A 24,932-nucleotide genomic window follows, 5' to 3' on the forward strand; every position below is an offset into this window, starting at 1 on the left:
GTTTCTTCCAACTTATTTATGTTCATCTCTGAATATGCTTTAGGACTTACTTGAGGAGCTCATGTTAGATGATGGGGAGGTAAAGGAGAGGCACAAACAATTGTTCGTTTAGGTGAAGAGCATTGTTTTAGCTAGGTTTTCTGCTGCTGTGATAGAATACAATGACCAGCAGAAACTTGGAGAGAACTGGTTTATTTAAGTTGAGGGCTTGTAGTCTCCCATCCAGGGAAGACAGGACAAGAGCTCAGGGCAGTAATCTTGAGTCAGGAACTGAATCAGAGACTATGGAGAAGTGCTGCTCACTAGTGTGTGCTTCGTGGCTTGTTCAGTCAGTACCCAGGATGGTACCTCACCAGGGATGGTACCACCCACAAGAGGCTGGGCCCTTACACATCAGTCATTAATCAAGACAACACCCTACAGGCTTGCCTACAAGCAAATCTTTTTTTTTTTTTTTTTTTTTTTTGGTTTTGGTTTTGGTTTTTCGAGACAGGGTTTCTCTGTATAGCCCTGGCTGTCCTGGAACTCACTCTGTAGACCAGGCTGACCTCGAACTCAGAAATCCACCTGCCTTTGCCTCCCAAGTGCTGGGATTAAAGGCATGTGCCACCACTGCCCGGCTTGCCTACAAGCAAATCTTATCTGAAGGCATTTTCTTGATTGAGACTCACTCTCCCCTAATTCCTCTAGCATGTGTCAAGTTGACATAAAATCTTTAATAATGTTGGCTATAGACTCTCTGATGGATGGTTGGTGAGGAAGAGGGCCTGACTAAAGGTTTTCCCACACTCCTTGCATTCTTGGGGCTCATCTTGACAGTGAATTTTTTGGTGTCGATTAAGATGAGAGCTTCGCCTGAAGTTCTTTCCACAATGGATACACAGATAGGGTTTTTCTCCAGTATGGATCCTGAGATGCTCCAAAAGACCTGCATTCTGGCCAAAGACTTTTCCACACTCTTTGCACTGGTAAGGCTTCTCACCAAGATGGATTTTCTGATGTCTGATGAGGTGTGAACTTCTCGGAAAGACTTTCCCATACTCTTGGCAGGGGTGACCTTTCTCTTTTGAGATTTCCTGATGGTCATCAGCAACAGAATCTTGATACACTACAGAGTTACAGGACCTTTCTCCTGTATGTGCTCTGTCATATTCAATCAGGCCTGAGTTCTGAACAAGTCTCTCCGTAGTTTCCAAGCATTGGCGGTTAGTTTTCTCCTCGGGCATGGCTGGATACTTTTTCAAGCTCAGGTCCTCACACTGGGCCTCGATGAGTTTGGACACTGTATGAGACGATTACACCCTTCCACAGGAGTCTGTCCCTGCAATGAGCTTCCCATTCTCACTCCTTGTCTCTTTACCTGAAACATTTTATATATATATATATATATATATATATACACACACACACACACACACACACACACATACACACACACATGTATATGTATTCACTAATTATTTTTTGGTGTTCAGGGAAAGGAATCTGCAAATAGAAGATACTTAAATAAAACCATGTATATAAACTAAAAAAATAATAATAATGTTGGCTATACAGTAAGAATTTGAGCTAGTTTCTGTCCCATCTAAGAAATGCAGCTCTCTGTTTTTCAAGGTGCTTTGTGAAGGAGATAGGAAGTGGAGAGATTGTGTGGAACAAGGAAATATGTCCAAAGTGGCTTACATCACCTGCCTAAGAGACGCTGTGTTTTCTTGGAGTTTTGCCTGATGCAGGGATTTGCAAAGTCCCAGAGGCTTTATTTTGACATGGGGCATCTGCAAGAACAGTAACCTTGGTCAGTATTGGACACGACAGTGGTCATATGTCCTGCCTATAGCCATTCTCTTTCAGGACTTTGCTATCTGAAAGGGCCCATTATTTGGGATTACAGAGATGACACAGGTCCTCTGCCTGTGTGATCTGAGGCTACTCAGTGGTGTAAAGTTGAAGCCTAGAAGAACTATGTCCTACAGCTATAATCAGTAGTGGAAGAGGCAGATATTTATGAGTAAGTAGTAAGTTAGCAATGATAGCAGTGAGGTCCAATGGAAACCGAGAAGACTGGTTCTGGGTGAAGGCCGTTTTCATGAACACCGCACTTACAGCCATTGGCTTCAGATGTACTTACTGCATTCATTAAAAGAAAATATTTTTCGTCCTCGCCTGAATGAGGCATACTGTTAGATTCCCATGGTATATAAGGTTGGCAGGGTTTCTCCATTCAGGTTTCACTTGTGCAATTTTAACAGGTGAATGGAGAGTTATTCTGGGCAGGGAAAAATCAGCCTGAGGCTTCTCATCCTGCCCAGCTTTCCAAACTGTTTGAGAATGTGAGCCTGTTTATGAAGTTGCACTGTCAGAGGCGTAAGCTGTTTTGAATGGATTGAGCTACTGAAACCCATCCCAAGAGTTCTTAAGAGAAAAGCAGCCTACAAATGAGTTTTCATTATTTTAGATGGGTAATGTCATACCGATGAAAGGAAGCCATCTTGCTGCTGTGTTGGTTTGGTTTTTCTTAGCAAGCTAGGTATCTGATGACTAGTCTGTATTAAATGCCATGTTGTTGCTGTTTTTAATTTTTTTTCTTCTATTTTACTTTGAAGCGTTCAAAATTCTAAAAACCAAAAACCTTCACTATGTTGAGACCATACAACTGTGAATGATTAAGGGTGTGAATTTTTATAAAGTGTCAACACCAGAGAGCTCTATACAATATGGAATGGCAACAGTAGTTCAAAGTGAGAATAGGTAATCGATACCTGCAAGCTTGGAGAAAGGGTTCCATTCCCTCCACTAATGACATGGGGGGGGGGGGCTTTGCAAAGCAAGGGTGTCTGGAGCATGAAACACTCCAAAGGAGAATTAATTTAAAATCTGAAGTGGAAGATCAGTTTCAATTAAAACTACCCTTAAATATATATTGGATGGAAGTGCAACAGCAAGCACGCAGCCAGCCTGAACCCTAAGATCTGAACGAACGAATCCCACCAGTCTGAGTGCTAATTATTTTTTTATAATCTCTTACATTATATTTCACCCATCTAATGTGGATGGTAAACACCCCACTGACCTTAGTGTTTTTATCATCATAATAATTGTTAGTGTGACAGTGGTGGTATAGTAGGATAATTGTCAAGTGTCAGGTTCACAGTGATGGCGTGCCTTCATCATTTCCTGGGTGTTGTGTGTATTTAGCCTTATTTCCCTTTGCTTCATGGCATTGGCTTTTACTTTACTCCAATTAGAAGTTTTTATAAGGCATTTTATTTGTAGATGCCCATATACAACACCCCATGTTTTGGACTTACCAGCCCATTTGTAGTGACCAGAATCCATATTTTGGTTCCCATTCTGTGTACCAGCAGTTGGCTCACTCAGTCTTCAAATGTATTTTTATGGCATTTGACAAACCATGGAGACAGTGGAAAGAGGCTAAGTGGAGTCATTTGTCAGCCCACCCTACCCCAAACCCCTCTGACTTGTAGAGGATGAAAATAAAGTTTGGCCACAATGTTTGTAGAAATGCACCACTTCTCTTTGCAGCTCATGTTGGCCTTGGGGAGCTCAAACAAGAGGTGCAGTGTTGTGTGTGAAGAGCCCTTGGCATTGCCTTACCTCGCTGCATTCTTACCGGAAAGGAAATGGCGATGTTGACTTTTTCTAGAGAGTATTAAACACTTGCAAATGACTCACAAGTGCCCCTCGCTTATTACACCTTTTCCAATGTGGGAATGAGTTCTTTCTGATCGTCCATTTTTTCTCTTACTGTTAGGGATGGGCATTTGGGAGAATGGCCCAGCATTATTGCTGAGCTGAAGTATTTTCCAGAGAATAAGAATATGAATCATTTTAAGGACCTATTCCAATTGCTCTTGCTGCTACAATATATCCACTTTCTTGACAGAGAAGATGTCTGTGGTTGTTTCCACCCCCCCTTTTTTTTTTCTGATGTCATTGTTTGTGTCTGCTTTGAGCTGCATTAGACATAAGGGACTATGGAATGATTGCCTAGTGGTAGAGTTGACTCAGACTGGGGCTGTTGTTGACTAGCAGGGAGACTTATGGTCTTTCCACACCTTCCTTCATATAGGGTGGTTGTGTGGGTAGGCACAAAAATGCATAATTCATTTTTCTATTCAACTTTTTCTATGTGATATTTAAACAGTTGAAAGCTAAAAACGAAATGGTATATGTATGTGTGTGCACATGCAAGAGCAAGTGTGCATACATGTGTGTATTATGTCTGTATGTGTGCATTTTTGTGTGTGCATGTGAGTGTATGTGTATCTGTGTGTGTGCATGTATATGTACATGTGTATATGAGTGTATGGGTGGTATGTGTATGCACATGCAGGTGTGTGTACATATGTTTTATGTGTATTATGTTTGTATTCATGCCTTGTGTGTGTTGTGTGTGCATGTGTGTATGTGTGCTTACATAAATGTGTTGTATGTGTGCATGTGTGTGCATGTGAGTATATGTGTATGTTTGTGTGTGTGCCTGTGTGTATATATCTTTACTGTATCGAGCTGCCTGTGGCTTATCTTCTGAATTCTTTAGACTGGCTATTGGCCTGATGCTTAAAGTGCTCTCGCTTAATCTTCTCGGCAAACGTTGTATCTTTTCTGCTTTGTTACATCAGCAAGTTTAAAAATGAGGCATGGAAATAGAAAGCTCTGAGAGCCTGTTCTTCACTTAACAGCCGTCATTCCTAGTCTTTATTTCCAAACTGGGCAGGGCAGCAAATACAGTGTGTTTCCTTGCCTTGCACCTCGTTGGTACTCAGCTGAGGTCTACTATGTGGTTGTTCCCTCCCTTTATTAATGCCAACATTTTCATAGAAGTTTTTATTTCTGAGAGTGCTAAATCTCAGCAGTGACTTCATCCTTCCTTTGCTTGTGAGGCTTGGGAAGTAGATGCATGCAAAAGCTGTGGACAGACTGAGAACCTTCCATAGTCAGAGAAAGGAAATCCTGCTGGGCCTCTTCCATCACTGAGAATGATTCTCATCTGGTTTTGAGTTGCATTTAGTCTTGAATTTGTTTCTTTCTTCTCCTGTTTACACGCTATTGTGAGCTAAGAGGAAAGTCATACTTGGGATATTATTCACAGAATCAAAACATGCTAAACTAATTAAGCCGCTTTCCTATGAATGAGCACTCTGCTTATTTTTAGGAAGTCTATTTAAAGTTTTTAAAAAATGTGAACATCCCTTATGACCCCTCTGCACAGCTTCCTGAATCTGGCTAATGATGAAGCTAGCAAGAATTTGGAAATCAAAGAACCAAACCATGGAGATGTGTGAAAATGATACTTTGGAAGATGTAGCATTCTTTTCAGCTTTGTGTGTGTGTGTGTGTGTGTGTGTGTGTGTGTGTGTGAGAGAGAGAGAGAGAGAGAGAGAGAGGGAGAGAGAGAGAGAGAGAGAGAATATGTGAGTGAGTGAGTGTGTGTCTGTATGTGTGTCTTGAGCATGTATGCAGGGCATGGGTCAGCATCAGGTGTATTCTAGTGTGTGTGTGTGAGTGAAAGTATGCATGTGTGTATGTGAGAGACTCTGTGTGTGTGTGTGTGTGTGACAAGCATGTATGCAGGACAGGGGTTAGCAGGTATATTCTAGTGTTTTCTGTCTTAGCTTTAGAGAGATTTTTTTTTTCACTGAACCTTGAGCTCACTCTTTTAGCTAGACTGGCTAGACAATGAGTATACCTGTCTTCTAATGCCACCATGCCTGGTTTTACACAGATGCTAAAAATCGGAACTCAGGTCCTCATGCTTGCTGACAAGCTAACCCACCTGTCATCCCCTTAGCTTCATGTCTTGTTTGTTTAACCGCAAACTTTTGGGTCTTGAGGACTGAAGTGTTGCTTTTTGTTCAACAGGTGCCTATGGTCCTGAGCACTGGGTCACATCTAGTGTCAGCTGCGGGGGCAGCCATCAGTCCCCTATAGACATTTTAGACCATCATGCTCGTGTTGGCGAAGAATACCAGGAGCTTCAACTTGATGGATTTGACAATGAGTCCTCTAACAAAACCTGGATGAAAAATACAGGGAAAACAGGTAGAGTGGGTTATTTATCTCTTTATCTTTGTTTACCAGCAACAAAAACAACTTTATTCTAGCATGCTTCTTAAATAGCATCCACTGCTGTAAGGAACCTAAACAGTCTTTGGTTTGACTGCCAACCAGTGTGTGACTTCAGGCAAATACCTAACCATTCTGTGCCGCAGTTTTTACAAATTTATAAAATATGTGTCATAGAACAATACCAGGTGCATAGGGTTGCAGTAGTCCAGTGAATTAGTGTGTTAGGTTCATAGCATGGACCTGAAGAATATACTCATGTCTAACCATCTGATGTTGTAGACACTAACTACTGCTAGTTTCATTTAAATTTAAGTTTCAATTACAAAAATCAAAGCTGAGCATGGTGACATGCACCTTTAACCTCAGCACTCGGGAAGCAGAGACAGGCTAATCTGTGAGTTTGAGGTCAACAGAGTGAGTTCCAGGATAGTGAGTGATACACAGTGAGACCCTGTCTCAGAAAAACAAACAACAAAACAATGTTCCATGACATGGAACTGAGCCCTCTGGACACATCTCAGAAGGTCAGTAGCCACATAGAGTCAGTGGCTACCATACTGAGTGCCACAGGGACAGAGAATGGAAGTATCTCCTATCATCTTTGACAACATGAAGGGCCTCAGCATTTTCTATATCAGTCCTACGGCTTGAACCCGCTCCCTTCTTCCTAACAGCACTTGTTGTCTAGGGGTTAGAATGCAGAGCCATCTTTTCAGCAATAGAAGTATCCAACTAAGGGTTTCTGGAGTGTTCACAGATGTCACAGAGATTGTGTGCTGTACCATCCTCTCTGATCTCCCTGGAAGCTCTGAGGTCTGTATTGTGTCACTGCACACTATAGCCAAGGATTAAGTTCCTCTCTAAAGAGATTTCTATCATCATCATTATATTTATATATTTAAGTATATGTGCATATATATTTTATAACTTGAGTCAAATAAAATAAATACCCTTACTCCCTCCTTTTTTCTCCTCTATTTCAATGAATTCTTTGGAACTACTCAGGTCACTCTTAGTAATATACAGGACCCTGATGTCCTGAGGCTCTGTATTGGCCTAAAATGAAATTATTATCTGCCTTGGCCGCATGTGTATCAGTGGACCTCAGTCTTGCGTTTTCTTTAAACTTCCTTGTTTATATTGGCAGCGTTAGCGACCATTTTCTTTCTACAGACCAGCATCTGTCTGAATCTGCTCTCGGCTTGGACCTGCCTGACTTAGTCAGACTGTTTGTCTCAAACTCCTTACAGTGATTCTTGGCCTCGTTCTCATACGGCCCTGTGTACAGACCACCTTCTGCTCCTCAGTAGTTACTTTGCTGTTACTGTGACTATAAACAAGCCAGCTTACAGAATGAAGAGCTTATCTGGGCTTATGGTTCCAGAAGGATTCCATCATGACAGCAGGCAGGCATGGTGCAGGCGCTGAGAGTTCACATCCTCCCTTGTCTGCAAGCATGAAGCAAAGGGTGAAGTAGAAGTTCCGTGAATCTGTGAATTCTCACATCCTGCCCTCAGTGTTGTACCTCTTCCAGTGATGCTACACTGCCTCCCCAAACAGTGCCACCAACTAGTGTTCAAATGCCTAAGCCTATGGGGAACAGCTCTTATTCAGATTGCTACAGGGGGCATAGAACAGGCAACTGTCTCCTGTACCTTGATTTTACTCATTTGTTTTCAAGATAAACTGGTGATGCACTAATGTTACTTATGGTATCAGTGCAGTGGTTTGGGGGGTGGGGGGAGTAAGGGAGCGGGAAAGAGAGAGGGAGAGAGAGAGAGAGAGAGAGAGAGAGAGAGATATGTTGGTGAGGGCTATGTGCCACAGCATGGATGTAGAACTTTCCTCTGAGTTTTTACCAGCTGAACCATGTCACATGCCCAGGCAGCATTGTTTCCAGATGACTTTTTATCTCCTCTCTTCACCTTCAACACACATCATAGGCTTACCATTATGGTCCACTCTTAGGCCGTGGTCAAGTTTCGTATATCAAATGTAGGTGCCCTTTGGGAAACTGTGAAGCCATCTGAATATAGTGAGTAAGAGCTTTGTCATGCTTGGTGTAACCAGAGATTGGAGTAAGTGCCACTTCAGTGCCTCCTTCTCGAAGCCAGCCAGAGGCAGCACACCAGGCTCCCTGCCACAGTTTTCTGCTTGACTTGCAATGGTTGACAGCCTTCTGCAGAGATAACACGTTTCAGTGACAGCTTTCAGCTTGGTATCACCAGTGAAAGGTTTTAGATGTGTGCAGGGTTCATTCGGTGTAAGTTGATTCATGACCTTGGCCTTCCCGAAGCTGATTATCAATCGCTGTCACTCTGCTGACTTCCTGGAGTGATGTGCTACCTGTTGCTTCAGAGTGTGCTCCTGATTTTGGAGCACAGCCAGTAGCATGTGGCTACATCTGTCTGCCCTGCAGAAGTAAAGCGTTAGAGAAGCAGGTCTCAACCCCATGCACTACTTAGATTCTCTGTATGACTCTGACATTCACTGGAGACTATATATTTGGTGGCCTGTGAATTCACTAATATGATTGGAAGGGTTTCGGTGTCAAAGTGACAGCTACTGTCTGTCATGTGACAGCACATATGGTCATTTTCTTTAGCTCTTAGAACTTTCAGCATACAGTGTTATAGAAACTTTGGCACAGAAACCAACTTGTAGTCTTTTAACATGGTAAACTTAGGTTCTTTGAAATTCGTTGATGTTGAAATTAATTCCACAGACTTACTAGTATGTGGGAGAAATACACACCCAGTGAGGGATCTGTTTGGATCATCTCAATTTATATAATTCATAGGAATTCAGTACATGTCAGACCAGAGGCCTCCATACCTTGTTAACATGAGATACTAACTTCCAGTGAACCACACTGAGACATAACCCGAAGCATTCAAGTTATTTGGGGATGTTTTTTGAGCACATGGTATGAGTTTTGGGGCATTATTATAGGAGAGTGTAGGGAAAGGAGACATACTATCTTTACCTCTTTCTTAAAACCAGATGTGCATCTATAATTATCCGAAAAATTTATAAGCCATGCGGTCTATCCTTGCTGTAGCCATATCTGTCTTTCATACTTAGATAATGAAAACAGTCGTAACTTTCTTGAATCATGAACTTTCCCCGTTTATTATTCTTTTTGTGATGTAAGGGATATAGTCCATGTCTTTGTGCATTTCTGGACAGCTTTCTCCCACTGAGTTATATCCCTAGCCTATAAATCATTATTTTTAAGCATATTTTATCTTCTCCAGAAGTATTTTTACAAATCTTGTATTTCCAGAAAGTAAATCTAAGAAGTGTTCCCCTTCCATAGACTTTGAGGTCACTTATCTGTAAAATAGACTGTCTCTGGATATTGAAATATGAATACAGGAAGTTAATATTTAAAGCTGCCTGCTACATAGAGACAGTAGCTTCCTATAAAACAGTCTTAGTCTTGGATCTGGCTTTGCTCCTGTGGCCACCGTATATATGTCTTATGCAGTGTAGTCATAGGGCAACTGGGCAGCTCGTCGCTCACTTCAGACAAGTCGTCTAACATCCTTTGTAAGACAGATGGTGCCTCTGCTTCTTCCCCAGGAGCAATGGCGGTCTGAGTTACAGTTCTGCCACGCCATCCAAAGTAATTCCCTTTCTGTGTCTTCCTTGGGATGAAAAGACATTGCTCCTATCAGCGCTGCTTCAGTGCAGTCCTGCTGTTCCAGCATTAATGTCTAGCACAGTGATTGGTTTTAAAGCTTCCATGAGATTTCTGAAATATACTAAGAAGTCTTGTCCTCCTGTGACTTTTAACAATGGGAAGACTTTTGTATTGTTTCCTACCACTCTTTTTTTTCAGTACTGCACTGGGGACACATAGCAAACGTGTTTGCCATAGAGGGTGCTTCTTCCATTTCCCCCACTGTATTTGATTTACTGGGTTTGCCGGCCTGTGTTCCTTCCTGCAACTGAAAATTCCATTACACTATTGCTGTTATCTTCAAGAAATGGCTGTGAGGGGCTAGAGAACTGGCTCAACAGTTGAAAGCACCAGCTGCTCTTGGAGAGGGCTCAAGTTTGCTTCCCAGAACCCTGGTGGCAGCTCAAACCCTTCTGTACTCCAGGAAATCCCACACCCTTTTCTGGCTCCTGCAGGGACCAACAGAGTGCTCATGCATTCTTGCAGGCAAACACTCATACACATAAAATAACAAATCTTTTGTAAACATTGTTTTATGAGAGTGAAGATACTGATGGCAGTGAACACATTAGTAGACTCGTCGTTCACATCAACTAATGACACGGGGGAGAAGCCATTCAACCCACTTGGGTTTTCCTGGCCTTGGTCCTTTAATTGTAGAGCCACATTGTAAGAATTTTAGACTTCAGAGAGTACGAATGGCTCACTGGATTCTTATCCATAGCTCTCCCTGCATGACTGCATGATGCCCTAGGAAAATGTACAGGAGGTTATAGCTCCCCGCAAGGCCCCCGGAGCTTCCTGTCAAATTACTTTCTGACACTGAGATACACTCTCTATTCAGTGCAGATTACACCTTAGACATTGGTTCTACATAATCCTGAGGAGGCATTGTGCTTGCCACGGTTTGAGGGAGAGTCCAGAGCAAGGCTCTGGGGGAGCTGCTGGTGTGGACCTGGGCCTTAAATTCCAGGTTGTCAAATGCATTGAGTGTGAAGCCCTTGTACATCCACTTCTTCCCTTAATGAGTTTTGATTGCTTCACAATCCATGTTAGCATTTGATCCATATGAGAGGAACGTTCTAGGAGGCTCACTCCCATGTGTGTTCCTTCCAGCGCAATCTGTCCCGTTGTCTCTGTGAATTCAGGCTGTGTTACTACACATGACTCAGAGAGTAGCTTACACATTTCCCACAGCTGTGGAGATTGGAAGTCAAACTTCTGGTGTCTGCAGAGTCCATTCCCAGCTGGGACTTTGATTTTTGGTTCCTAGAAGGTCTCTTCTCACTGTACCCTCCCATGTGGACAGGGTCAGGGCTCCCTCCCCTGCTCACTTCTGAGGGCACTCACTCTATGCACAAGAACTCCAATATTATGATCTCAACACCTTCCAAAGGCCTCAGCAGCTAATAAAGAACTCCAGGGACTGGGATTTCAGTGGCCAAGTTTTCTGTCCTCACAGACCTTCCATTTTACATCATTGTCTTCGAGTATTGACTGTTCACCCCATCATGGCTGTTACTTATATTGGTTTATGTTTTCCTTTCAGTCTTGTCATACTCTTTAGTTCTCTTCTTTAAGTTTGCTAAATTTATTTTTATAGAATATGGTGCTTTTTCAAAGAAAATGCGGTATTTAATTCATAAATGGAAAACCCAGGGGTTCGACACAGACTTACTGTTAAAATTAAGTCTATAATCCATGAAAATAAATCAAAGATTCCTATGTTATTAAGTTCTAGTTTAATACTTCCCTTTGAAACAAAGAGTGGAATGGATATGTAGCAAGGATTTTCTTTTCAAAGAAAAAGAAAACGTTGAAATAATTTGTAAAATAAAGTGTCTTTTTTTTTCAATCTGTGCTAGAGCGAACTGAAAATGACCATTTAGCCCCCCAAGTTTACCATCCAGGACCCCTGGACACTTGACTTTACATTTAAATTCTACTAGTCCTTTAGTGACTTGAGGTGCCAGGGTTGCTTCCCTAGAAGGGACTTCCCCCCTCTCAGAGGTGAAAGGAAGGAGGTTGGGGGGAGGGGCCATGTAAGGAGGGACTGGGAGGAGGGGGGCGGGAGTGTTGTCAGGTTGTAAAGTGAATGAATGAATGAATGAATGAATGAAACAAACAATTTTTAAATTCTGTCATGTGTGTGTTTTGCTCATAATTAAACCCATGCACTGGAACATGCTAGCAAGTGCTCTACCACTGAATCACATGTAGCCTGAATTGAGCGCTGTGTGACCATGTAGAGTCACATTTGTGTGGCTGCAGCTTCCCCTCACCTGCTCACCAGCTGTGATCCCTGAAATGGTTGACAGCAGGCACCATTGACCGTGTACGTGCCAGGTTCCTAGAACTGCATATGGTGCTTTGGAAAGTGATACCGGTTAGCCTCAAGGGGTTGACACTGTGGCCATACCCTTGTGAACAGCAAAGGAAACTGAGGCACTTATAAAAGTTGCTTCAAGATAGCTGGTGAAGCTTTCTCTTCCCTGTTTCATAAAATGTAAACAAAATATAAGCTATTTTTGGAAGGGTATATGTACATGGGCATGCTGTGTGTCTGGTGAGAAATTCCATAAAATGAAAACTGAGATTAATGTTTCAGATTATACAGTTCCCTAATTATACCTTTAATTATTCATATAAAACAAGTAAAATGACCCCTGACAGAGACATAAATGATTTAGGTAGAATCAAATATTCATGAGGTGATGCTGAGTCCCTGGGTGTGTCCTAAAAGATACACTCAAAAATCTTTGCTTCCATGCTTCTGAAGCAAAATTATATCTGTAGAAATCATAGTTGGCTGAGAATAATCCACAGCACTTACAACACTGCCGGGGGTGGGCCTGTGTGTTTCAGCACTGACCTGAAAGGCACATGGAAGTGTTGTATAGCACTTTAGGAGGTATTTTATAATAGCTTTATACCCATCAATTTGAGCACATAGTTTTATATGTGCTCAACTTTGTCATAATTTTGATAATATTTTTCCATGTAGTGGCAGGCCATCTGCCCGTTTTAATATTTTTAAATGGCTAAAACATAAAAGTCAGCTGGAGAAGTGTCTCACTGGGTAAAGTGTTTGCCTCACAAGGATGGGGAGCTGTCTTTGGATTCCCAGTACCTGTATAAAGGCCAAGTGAGGTAGTGCTTTCTTTTAATCTCAGTTCTAGGAGACTGAAGCAAGAGGACTCCAGGCTCACTGGGCTGCTAGCCTAGCCAATCATTGAGCACCAGGTTCAGTGAAAGGATCTGTCGCTCAAAACATGCTAAAGAACTATTGAGGAAGACACCTGGCATGGACCTCTGACTTCTATACTGATGCTCACAGTATACACACATGCTCACATGAACACACACACACGCACACACATGCATGCACACACACACACACAGTCAGAAGGAGAATAATACTTTATGATGCATAAAAATTCTATTAAGTTCAAGTTTCAATGTGATTAAATAACGTTTTCATACGATGTAGCCTTATTTGTTCATTTACATATGGTCGCTCTCTGCTTCTGTCCTACCAAGTCTCCACCAGAAGCTCAATGCTCTGCAAATCCTAAAATATTTACTAATGGCCATTAAAGGGAAAGTGTGCCGACCTCTATTCGAAAGCATGCCCCAAACAGAGCAGCGCTGGAACAGTGCCATAGCTTGTTTAATTGGCACAAGAAGCGCTTGCTTTTACTTCATTTTATTCTTTAATGCACTGTCCCAGTAATTGAACATTTGCTGTGTATTTTTCAAAAGTTGGTGAACAAGTGCCTTTTGAATGCAATAAAGGGGGATTGATGTGATCAGGGCTCCTTCTCTCACTGCTAATGCTTCCTTTCCATAGCAAAGCACTGAGACTAATTGCCCTGTTTCAGAAATGGGTCATTAGCCTAGTCTCTATCTTTTATGCGGACCTAATTCTCATGCAGGATTCCTCTGCAAGGCTCTGACTGGGATCTCTTTAGGATGAGGAGACAATGAGAACCCGAGTGCCTTCCCTTCGCCAACACAGGCTTCCGTTTGGTCCTAAGCCAATCAGTGTATCAGTTGGCAACTTCCATGTATTTAGCGGCCAATAAGAATTTGTTAGATGGATGAATGAATCAACTTTAGAGGGAACAAAAAAGGAGAGCGAGCCTGGAGCAGTTTAAAAGAGAAACTGTTTTGTATATAATCACATTCCCCTCACACAAACCAAAGTTTTATGGAAATAAATGATTCTTGAATTCCTGATCCTGGGGTTTGAGGAAGAGAGCTACATTTTTAGTATTTGGGGTTTGGATTGGTCAAGGCCTTTATGTTGTGAATACTCACGTGGGTTGTCATAAACTGAGCATAATTTTCTTATGCGTGGAGTTAAAGAAAGCAGGAGAGAAAATGGAATTATGGTCCAATATTTTTGGAATTACTATTGATCAGGTTGTACACTGCACTGCTGGGCCTGGTGAGCCATGAAGAAGATGGCCATTCGCAGCTCTGGCTGTCTACCCAACACTGTCACCTTAATAGAGGACAAGCCTCCAACTCATTTTTGGTGCTCACTTGCCAGTTTTTATTGTCGTTGTCATTGTTGTTTGTTTTGGTCAGAGAAACATGCCTGTCATGTGTGGCTTATTGTATGTTTCTCATCCAGCTTAGTCCTTGAATCCTAGGTCAGCCTCAAGACACTTCAGGAATACCTTTCTTTCTGGAAGCATCTCCATTTTCTCCTATATATTAAATGGGATTTCTTAGTCTCCCTAGGAATTGTGATCATTTAGAACTATTGTGGAAACTCTTGGCCACAATAGGGAGATGTAACCAAATTTCTGTCCCTCTCCTTCAAGGACACAGTCACAAATCAAAATAAAGCCCACCAGAGTCCAAATTGGGCAGTTGATAAGTTTATTAGGCTTATTTACAAAGCATGAGGGATGGGTTACATGCAGGAATGTGGATGACCCCCATGTCTAAATGATTACTTCCCCACAGCTGTACACGGCTGTAATTCCCACTTCAGTTAATCTTGAATTCTCTGTGTTCTAGAGCCTCTTGAGATTCAGGGAGCCATGTGTCATTAGGGCTGAATGACATACAGTTAGCTGTCTCAGAAGGGATAGGATGGGATCATGAAGTCCCCACCCTCTTCACCTGTGAGTAAACCCCAGAGGCCTGCAAACCCAGTCTCTGGGGTCTCTTATAAGTGGTCACAGGAGAAAGCTCAGAGGTTAGTGCTATATGATAAGATCCAGTGGTCCTAGAGACCTCTATAGCAGCAGTGCCTTCTTTTTTTTTTTTTTTTTGTTTGTTTGTTTGTTTTTCGAGACAGGGTTTCTCTGTATAGCCCTGGCTGTCCTGGAACTCACTTTGTAGACCAGGCTGGCCTCGAACTCAGAAATCCGCCTGCCTCTGCCTCCCAAGTGCTGGGATTAAAGGCGTGCGCCACCACTGCCCGGCAGCAGTGCCTTCTTTTACTGAAACTGGTGGTTTTGACCTGTCATATAGGAATGTGAGAAAGCGATCTAAACAGTGGTAATCATGAACTTGTCTGAAAGAATCGAAGAACAAAAACAAAACAACAAATCCTAAGTTTGTGTTTGAAACTCACTTTTCTTTCCTTCCCTTCCTTCCCATTTGACAGTTGCCATCCTGCTGAAAGATGAGTATTTTGTGAGTGGTGCTGGACTGCCTGGCAGATTCAAAGCTGAGAAGGTGGAGTTTCACTGGGGCCACAGCAATGGTTCCGCTGGCTCAGAGCATAGCATCAATGGCCGGAGGTTTCCTGTGGAGGTGAGAGAAACTGAGGGTCCCTGGGATTCCTGTTGTTGGAGGCTGTGTCCTTACCTCAGTCATTCTGCAGGCTAAACAGACATTCCCTGTTTTCCCTCAGGAAACCCTGTATGGAGAACACAGCAAAGAGCTTCCCACAAGTCTCTTCTTTGCTTAAGAGAAGAGCTGTAAAGTGTCCATGGACACGCTAACTTTTGCCTGTTCAGTGATACTCATCGTTTGTTCCCTTTGACACAGTCTCTCTTCTCAATCCACTTCTCAAGCCCTCTTTTCTGTGAAGGTGACATTTTATGTGATGCTTAGAAGACTTTGTTGTCACTCTTTAGAAAATGAAAAGGCTGGTGACATGGAAAGGCGTCTCAGAAACTTCTCTGAGGTGTGACCTTCATGTTTGTTTTGGTTTTGGTCCCTGCCAGCAGTTGAGACAGAGGACGTGACCATTGATGGTATGAGCCACTGTCATATTTTCTGAGAACTGATGGTAACACTACATCATTCCTCAAGCATTTTGAGGCCATCTTTTCATAGAGCCAGGGTGGCAACCAGAAGGCCATGGTCGATTGATATGTAGAGTTGACAAAGGAATCCTGTCATTGCCAAGCCTTCATTAGTGTCAACTGGTACATCATATGTATTGTGAGCCTCTTTTGCTTTCTTCATGTGTTTGAGTTTTGTTCTGTTGGGATAACATGTGCCTATTGGCTTGATCTCTATATGCTAAGCCTGACAGGTTTGTGACAGATCCTACTAGAAATGTTGGTAGCCTTTGGTTGTATAAAACAGGGAGTCCCTGCGGTATGCTGGACTGTTGTAATCATAGGAACCAGATGGCCCAGTATTATTTTCAGCAACAGACTTTTCTCAATTTGTGTCCTGATTTTTTTTTTTTTTTTGATAGCCTGATAAATATTTGGAACCCTCTTCATAATGAGGCGCCTGATCCTTCATCACATATTTCAGATTTACATATGACTTCTAGAGTGTTAGGTGTATTACCTAGTTCCTTCAGCCTCTGACCCTTGTGTGAGAACTTGTGTAAGTTGGGAAAGGCACTGATATCTCTGTTGTGGAGATGTGTTTGAGGATCAGTGGGACAGTGCTTTCCACCTCAATCTTTCTGCCTGTTCTCCCACAGCACAGACCACTTCACATCCAAGAGTGTGTGAAGCTCTTACCCCAGTGGAGTGCTAAAAGTTCCACCAGCTCCTCTTGATGTCTACCCCTTCCCACACTGTCTCTGTGTGGCGATTGTGTAGATCCCAGAGAAGGCCGTACTCCTACTAGACAACCTCTACTTCAGTCACAAGTTTCTGCCTGTGAGACTTCGGACATCCCTGTATGTTATTAATTTTCTAGTATAACTCATTTCCCCAGTTTGTTGCAAAGGATATTTGAAGGGTTCTAGACAGTGCGGTTAGAGAAAAAGAAACATGATTAGGTCTGGGGTGATTCTGGGTACAAGAGCTTCTGAGCTCCCCAAGAACGAGTTCTTGTTTATTTAAGTGTGGTCTAGGGAAGCATGTAAAAAAATGTCTGAGCTAGTGCTGGTAGCTGGGGCAGAGCAACTTTGCAAGACCTGTTTCTTCAAATTCTTTTTGGTTGGGCTGGCTGAACCACTTTTTTCCTGTATAGAGAGCAGTCCCTCGTGATGATGGTAGAGCTAGTTACACTATCAGACAAGGTAACACAAAGAGTTTCTTTATAGGCAAGCCCAAGACACACTGTTGGGGCAGGTTAGTGTTTCTGGACTGGCCTTGTGGAAGGTTTCTTTTCTCTAGAGAAGGATTCTCTAGTTTCTTGAAGGATCAGATGCCAAAAATTGTGGATGAAAACACGCATGCATGAATGCATGTCTGCACACAGTTATACACATGGTCCCAGGTTTCATAATATCACCTCCACTGACACAGATCTCTCTCTCTCATCCTGCTCCTAGAGACACCAGAAGCCACTCTGAAAAGACGATTCATGTTTTCTGTTATTTGTTTAATTTGTAGCACTCAAATCTCCCCTGAACACCCTTGTCTTGGGACTTCCTCTCCTGGTCACACTAATTATATGATTCTGAGGAGGGTTTCAACTTAATGGGCCCTCCTGCCCTGTGAATGGAATGAGTCACATCTTAGAAGTCTTAGCTTTATTTATACATGGAAAACTTGCTTTCTAGAATCAAAGTTCCTTGGTGTTTGTAATTGTGGGCTTTCCCTTCTGATCTCGCCCCACCTCCACTTTCCATGGGCAGTGTGGGTTGAAGGGGTGGATTGTATTCTACCAGCTTTTCTCTGAAACCGCCTTGTTTTCTTTTGTTCAGAATAAAAGAACTGTGCTCATACTCTGACTTGGAAAAAACTGTATCTGCAGCCTTGCACCTCATTTGCAATCACACCCTCTACCACCTCGAGGGCCGTTCAAGGGCCGTTCATCATGTGCACACTGTGTACAGCCGAGAACTATGTTTTCTTTGAAGACTTTGGGTTTTGAAAGCTATTTGATTTCCCCATTGCTTGGAGAGTGCCATCAATTGCTGACACTAATAAGCTGTGGTACTTCTGATGCCCAGACTTACTGTCTGGTCAGTTTGCTTGGGTTCTTTGCTTTTGAATGGAATTGGAGAGTAAACCTGCCTGTGTGAAGCGGCTTCCTCATGCCCAGCTGGTTCATAGCTTGCTTTCATAAACTGTGATAACATGTTGATGTTCTTAGTGGTATATTTGGAGGTACTTAAGTTGCAGGGATTAAAGGCAATTGGATCCAATTTAACTGTAAAATATGCACATGAAAGTTGCTCACTTCTGTCTCAAATGTGTCTGTAAAACTTTGCAATAGCTTGTGTTACTAAAGTTCCTTATTTACACTCGCTCTTTCCTGATAATCCTGTTGGAGCATCTCAGAGTCAGCTTATTTCTTTTCATATGGTATGAAAAATGAGGACATGACTGCTCCTGATTAAGAGTTCAGGAGAAGGTTTATTGTCGACATGAGGGAGGAAACAGCCAGAGGCATCTGGAAGGGTTCTGGTTGAACATGGCCAGCAAACTGAATTGGGCCATAAGGGGACGGGACAGAGATCGAGAGAGGAAGTCAAAGAGAGAAAGAGGAGAGGAGAGGGAACCAGGAGACGAGGCATTTTGTTTGAGACCTAACATACATGTACATTATATAACAGGAAAAGTTTCAGTTTATTGTGCAAAAATTGATCAGCATCCCCGGTATCATTTTTTTTATGTACCATGTATAAAAGTAACTCCATGTTATTGGAATTGTTAAGGTCAGAGCCAGGGCCCTGACAGTCCTAACAAGGTAGGCTGGGCCATTCATCCTCAAAAGGACTATTAAACATATTTTACCCAGTGTAGCCCCATTGGGAAGGAGAGCAAAGAGGCCTGATCAAGTCCATTGTCAGGGTTCTGACAGGTTTATGCTCAAGTGGAGGGAAGAAGACCTCCTAGCTAAGCTGTCCTGGTTCATGTATGCTGCCACCCATCACCACTGTCTTGGCTTCAGTCTCCCTTGTTAGGTGACTATAGAAATGCCGGTCCACAGTAGAGCTGTAGAGCAATAGAGATATAGAAATGGCTCAGTTGATATAGTATGTGCAGCCTGGGTTTGTCCCCTAGTACTCTTGGGAAAAAGCCAGCTATGGTGGCTTGTAAATTCCTGCCTTGAGCAGCCCGCTTAGCCTAATTGGTAGGTTCCAAGCCAATGAGAGCCTTTGTATCAAAAGACACTGTGGTTAGTTTCTAAGAAGTGACACCTTTGGTTGTCTGGCCTCCAGAAGTGAAGATACATATCTTACTTGCAGAGAAATCTCTTGCTGGGAAATAAGCTTTCTCTCTGGCTGGCACCATGTCCCAGCCTTTTCCTTCTTCCACCCAGCATGTTGTTCCTGAGTAAATGCCAGCATGAGGAGGGCATTGTTTTAATAGTCTGATAATGAAAGGGAGGGGCGAAGTGTCTGTGTAGAGTGCCTTCGTTCCTGCCATTGAAGTTAGAAAGAGGCATTGTTGAGGATTTCACTGAGATTCGTGGAGTGGGACCAAGAGAGCATCCCTCATCCCTGCGACCCCTCAGAGAACACTGATCATCTTTTATGATGGTTTGGCCAGCCATGATCACTGTTGGCAGTGGTTGGCTACTGGTTTCTAGTTGAGGGCAGGGTACTGATGTGCCAGTGTATGTAATAGCCCTCTGTACAAGAAGCTATCCAGCCCGCAGATGTCACTAGTGTCACATGTGTGAGCTACCAGAGCAAAGAAAGCATGCATTTAGTGGGATTAAGCTCCTTCATCTCGGTGGCACCAAGTAAATACTGAATACTGGGAAGTTTGTTCCCTGTGCAGTGACTGTAGCCTCTTGTGTTGGTTACAAAAGTGTGCACCTTGTGTCTTGACTTGTAGCACAACCCTCTTATTTCAGCAACTGTGGCAGGCTTCTGCCCTGCAGGCTGAATTTTAAACAAGTGTCTCATCAGAACCTGGTCCCGCTCCCTGAGGGTAAACTGCAACAAAGCCAACCTTGTAGATTTTGTTCCTTCCTAGAATTTCTTTGAAAATACCTATGACCTTTTAGGCATCCACGCTTTAGACCTGTCTCCATTTCCCTGGCTGATATCCTAGCTATGGCCCCATAGTAGATTGGATCCAGTCTATTTGTTGACTGTAAAGTCATTATACAGTCCAAGCAAAGTCAGTACTCTTCAAAGCCAGCTATTTTCTCTTTCTTTTTTCTCCTTCCCCTCCCCTCCCTTCCTTCCCCTCCTCTCCTCTCTTTTCCTCTCCTTTTTTCCCAGCACAAATCAAACTCAGAAAAGTAAATGGGAGTGACTACAGTGTCCTGTCCTAGAACAGACCTGTCCTCAGGTACCACTGCTGCCCTGCGTCAGCTTCCCTGCTTGCTAACTGAAGGTTTCTTTGGGTTTTGTGCCTTACAGATGTTAATGACACACAAGTAGATCAGGAAGCCACTTCCTGCCTCCAGCTGTTTGTGTTCTGGAGGTGACACTGCAGGAGACCAATCTCTGAACCATAATGTCCTTTTCAGTTATAATAGATGAACTCTGAAGCAGAAGGACATTGTGCCAAGAGACCAAGGGTCTTGGAGATAGTAATGGAGATGAAGATAAAGGGATTAAATCTGAGATACCGTGAACACAAGTATGCAAAGGTCCTGAGGTTGTGTAAGGCCAGTGAATGTTTTCATAGGCAAAGGGGATTTTGCTTATGTGAGGTAGTGTAGGTGTCCTTGCAAAGTTCAAACTGTTCTGGAGAAAGCGACAGTGGTATTAGAAAGGCTCTCGTTCTTTGTTTCTTGGCTCTTGGACTTCCTGATGTCAGCACTACTGCAGTTCTCCTAAGAATGTTGCCTCCTCTTCCTCCTCCTCCTCTTCTTCCTCCTCTTCCTCCTCCTCTTTCCCCTCTCCCTCCTCTCCCTCCTCCTCCTCCTTGTTTCCCTGTTCATATTCCTTCCTTGGCCTGTGGTTGATCCTGTAGCTGACAGTCCCTAACACACAAACAGGAATCGAATCGTGGCATGTTTCTACTAATAATTGAAGTTGGAGTGAATTCAAAGGAAAACCTCTAGACAGAACATCCGAGAGCTCCATTAAAGTGGAGGTTCATTGCGTGCTTGTTGTCTGAGGTAATTAAAATCGTATTTATTACAATAAGAGATTGCGGGAGTTGTTGATTCAGACTTTTTATGAGTTGAAGTCTTCAATAAGCTTAAATGATCCAAATTGATTGTCTGTGCCCTTCCCAGATAAACTCACAGCTGGTTCATTTCAGCTCTGGTTAGGGCATCTCAGCAAGTACAGAGACACAAAGACTTTCTTCTTACTACGTTCCTTGTACACATTACCATATGTTACAGGGCGGCAATTCCTTATCTCACACTCTAGAGGCCAGATGTTTTAGAATCTCTAATCTTTTTTTTTTTAAAGGCTCGTGTGTGTGTGTGTGTGTGTGTGTGTGTGTTTGTTTGTACATATGCATCATGGAAGCTGCTCTGCCCCTGAATAGAATGTCCATACTGAATGGAAAAATACATTCTGTAAATAGCTTCACATGAAGTTTCATCACCAAGTAAGTTTCTGCAAAAAAAAAAAAAAATAAGTAACAGTAAGATTCCTTTTGGCCTTGGAGAAATGTCTAAGACCATCCTATGATTCTTGTGTCCCATATATGGCTTCATTGTTTTATTACAGAGAGTCCTGGGTCACTGTAGCCCTGACCCAGCATGTTGATCATTTTTCTGTCTGCAAGATTGAATGTCTTGGTGCTCTTCTGAACCTTTTCTGACAGGATGCTATGAACATTGCTGGTCAGGATGAGGGACTGTCTAGGAGACAAGACGTGGCCAGTTCTGTGCTGACTTCCTTTTGTGTTCCCTTCTGCCATATTCTGTTTGGCCATGTAGCTGTCTTCTTTCCCTCTTTCCGCAACCTTGCCCAGGAGAGCCCTGTCTACTCACAGCCTGCCTGTCCACACAGAGGCAGACCAACAGCTTCCCTTTGATAAAATACATCTTGCTTTTGCCTTGGAGTACGTCTGACTGACTCTCTCTGGCAAGATAGTGTATACCGTGATCCCTAGGTTCTAGCTCAGGAGATTCATGTCCACCTTCCTTCTGCTAAACCAGAGCATGGCTAACCCATAGTGTCATGCTCTCCACCCATTGCATGCATGGTGGTGTCTTCACAGCTCTAATAATAGTCAAAGCATCTGGACATTTTTTATCTCTGACCTCCATAGCTTGGTAGGTATGATCTTAATATTAGCCCCCACTCCTTTCTGCATTCCATTGAGAGTAAATTTAAGCACAGGCATGCCTTCCTAAAGATTTCTGTCATATGTTAGCATATTAAGGGATTTGATTCTACTTTAAAAATTAAACCATTTATATATGTGTGTATGGATGTATGAAAATACCATAACGTCCACCATCACTTTGTATAACTACAGTAAATAATAAAAGAGAAATCTGTTCAGCTTTATTTAACAGTATCTTTTAAAAATTTGTCTTACATTTGGGGTGCATATGTGTGTGTGTGTGTGTGTGTGTGTGTGTGTGTGTGTGTGTGTGTGTGTTTAGGGCACATGTGGGAGTCAGAAAGCAACTTGCAGGAGTTGTTTCTCTCTCTCACCTTGTAGGTCCTTAGTTTTTTATCTCAGGTTGCCAGGCTTGGCCAAGGCAAGTGCCTTTACCCATGGAGCCATTTCACTGGCCCCAACACAGAATATTTTTAAACTTATATGAGAATACCATTATCCTTTATTTGTATGACAGTATTGCCTTTTCTTTGGTATAGATATTTCCCTCTTCTGGTTGACAGTTCAAATGGGATCCTGTCCATATGTCCTCAGAGGACAGAAGGAGTGTTTTGACATTTGTATTATCTTGAAAATTATACTGACATCTTAGCTTACTCAAAACTAATTATTTAAGGTCCTTATGAACTTGGTAGCATCTTTATTTGTCACCAGAGAGAACTTCCCTTAGGGGGTACTGAGATATGTTCTCTAAAGGGTAACGCTATCTCTCACTCCTCCCCTTGCCCCCACTTTTTGTATACAATGAAATCCTTATAGTCCTTCTGAAACAAACTTTCTTTACAGAATCCAATGTCATACTTGCCATATGTGACCTGCCTCTCTATTGGATGTTGAGGGTACTGGAAAGCTAGTTCTGTGCTTTCTTGGTATCTGTTGGTTATTTGCTCTGAAGTTATATCTATCAAATGTCCATGGATTTACCTGAAGCTTAGATGTTGGCTTTGTTACAACAAAGAATCTATTTTAAAGTCTGGTGTTCCTCTGGGCTGAGCTGTCCTTTGCATGTCATATATAGGAGTCTTCTCAGTAGATCCATTGATGTCGGTTGTTGCAGAGGTTTTCTGAGGAGAGGCAGCCTTTCCTTGTGCAGGCAACAGCCTTCCTTAGGTATGACTAGGCTGAGGGCTGCTTGGTGGTGTGTCACCCACATGTTGCCCCATGTTGGTGATAGGTGATTCCATTTGAGACTTTTAACCAAGGAGATGACAAATCTTAAAAAATAGACCAGTAGACCTGGTTGAGTTGGAATCCTACTTTAAGAAGAAGCCTGGTGACCTAGGGCCTTCAGACAGCTATGGAGAAGACTGGGAATGTAGTGGGTGATGGGTGTGGAGAAGGCATGTTGTAGACAAATGTAATGAATACTATGTGTGCTAAGACATTTCCAGGTGTTTCTTCATTTGATTCCATATCGGGCTGTGGGGAAGCTCTAGTTCCAGGCCCATCAGCATCTCAGAATGTCTGAACTCATGCAGCAGTGAGAGGTTTGACCATTGCTGATGTTCAAGAGTGGTGGTTCTCAACCTTCCCAACACTGCAATTGTTTAATAGAGTTCCTCATGTTGGGGTGACCCCAACCATGAAATTATTTTTGCTGCTACTTTATACTATAAATTTGGTAGTTGTGAATCATAATGTAAATATCTGATATAAAGGATATCTGATAGGCTACCATACCCCCACAGGGTTGAGACCCACAGGTTGAGACCTGCTGCTCCTAATGCGTCAGATCTGGAGTCTGAGAAATATAGGCCATGCTTGTTTGTATTTGCTTACTGATTTCATTGCTTCCCCACCCCTTCTCTCTTGGGCAGGTTTTAAAATCATCCAAGAAATACTGTTAGATTATTTATAGTATAATAGGAAAGAAAAAGGCAGAAGGGCTTCTAATGCTCATAGATGAGCCAGAAAGGTGGTATAAATGGTACAATATCTGTGGAGAACGTCATAGTGTGTACCTAGGCTGACCACTTCTGTCTGACCCATGAGAGCTGCACCAGCTTAGAGCAAATGTCACAGGAACTGAATATCTCTGAATTTTTATAACCCACACTAAAAGAGATAAGGAGAAACAAGTGGTTTGATTTACATTGAAACATTTATTTTATACAGATTATTTTATTATTATTTATCATAAAAGCTACTACAATTTTACTGATTTTTAATAATCTGTTATATTTATCCTAATATTATTCAAACATAAAACCAACTATAAAAAGTTATGACTGAGATCACTTGCATTCTGTTTTTAATACTAAATCTTTGAAACTCAGTTTTTCTTATTAAACTTTTTATGGGGGGTGGTATGCACACTTCCAGAGCATATGCATAGAGGTCTGACTGAGAACTACTCGAGAGAATCAGTTTGTTCCTTCTACCATGTGGGTTCCTGGGCTCAAACTCCGCTCAGCAGGCTTGGCAGCAAGGTTCATTACCTACAGAACCATCTCACATTCCATTCACATAACAATTCATTCTCCAATTCACATAACAGCATAGTTCTGTTTCCACAAATCACATTCATGTCCCACGTACTCACTAGCCACATGGAA

The 24,932-nt window shown here is 42.5% G+C and overlaps 1 protein-coding gene across 1 annotated transcript in view; it reads left to right on the plus strand.

Annotated features, from left to right (window-relative positions):
• The window catches only part of LOC114638634 (receptor-type tyrosine-protein phosphatase gamma-like), a gene marked incomplete at its 3' end in the record, with an annotated part of 540,119 nt that overhangs the window by 383,890 nt on the left and 131,297 nt on the right, over positions 1-24,932 (plus strand). Inside the window, exons 3-4 of the mRNA XM_028787198.1 lie at positions 5,884-6,063; positions 15,402-15,550. Coding sequence (XP_028643031.1) covers positions 5,884-6,063; positions 15,402-15,550 — 329 coding nt within the window. The remainder of the gene's footprint in view (positions 1-5,883; positions 6,064-15,401; positions 15,551-24,932) is intronic.

This window comes from Grammomys surdaster, unplaced genomic scaffold, assembly GCF_004785775.1.
Source record: "Grammomys surdaster isolate TR1022 unplaced genomic scaffold, NIH_TR_1.0 125614, whole genome shotgun sequence".
In the NCBI taxonomy this organism is placed as follows: Eukaryota; Metazoa; Chordata; class Mammalia; order Rodentia; family Muridae; genus Grammomys; species Grammomys surdaster.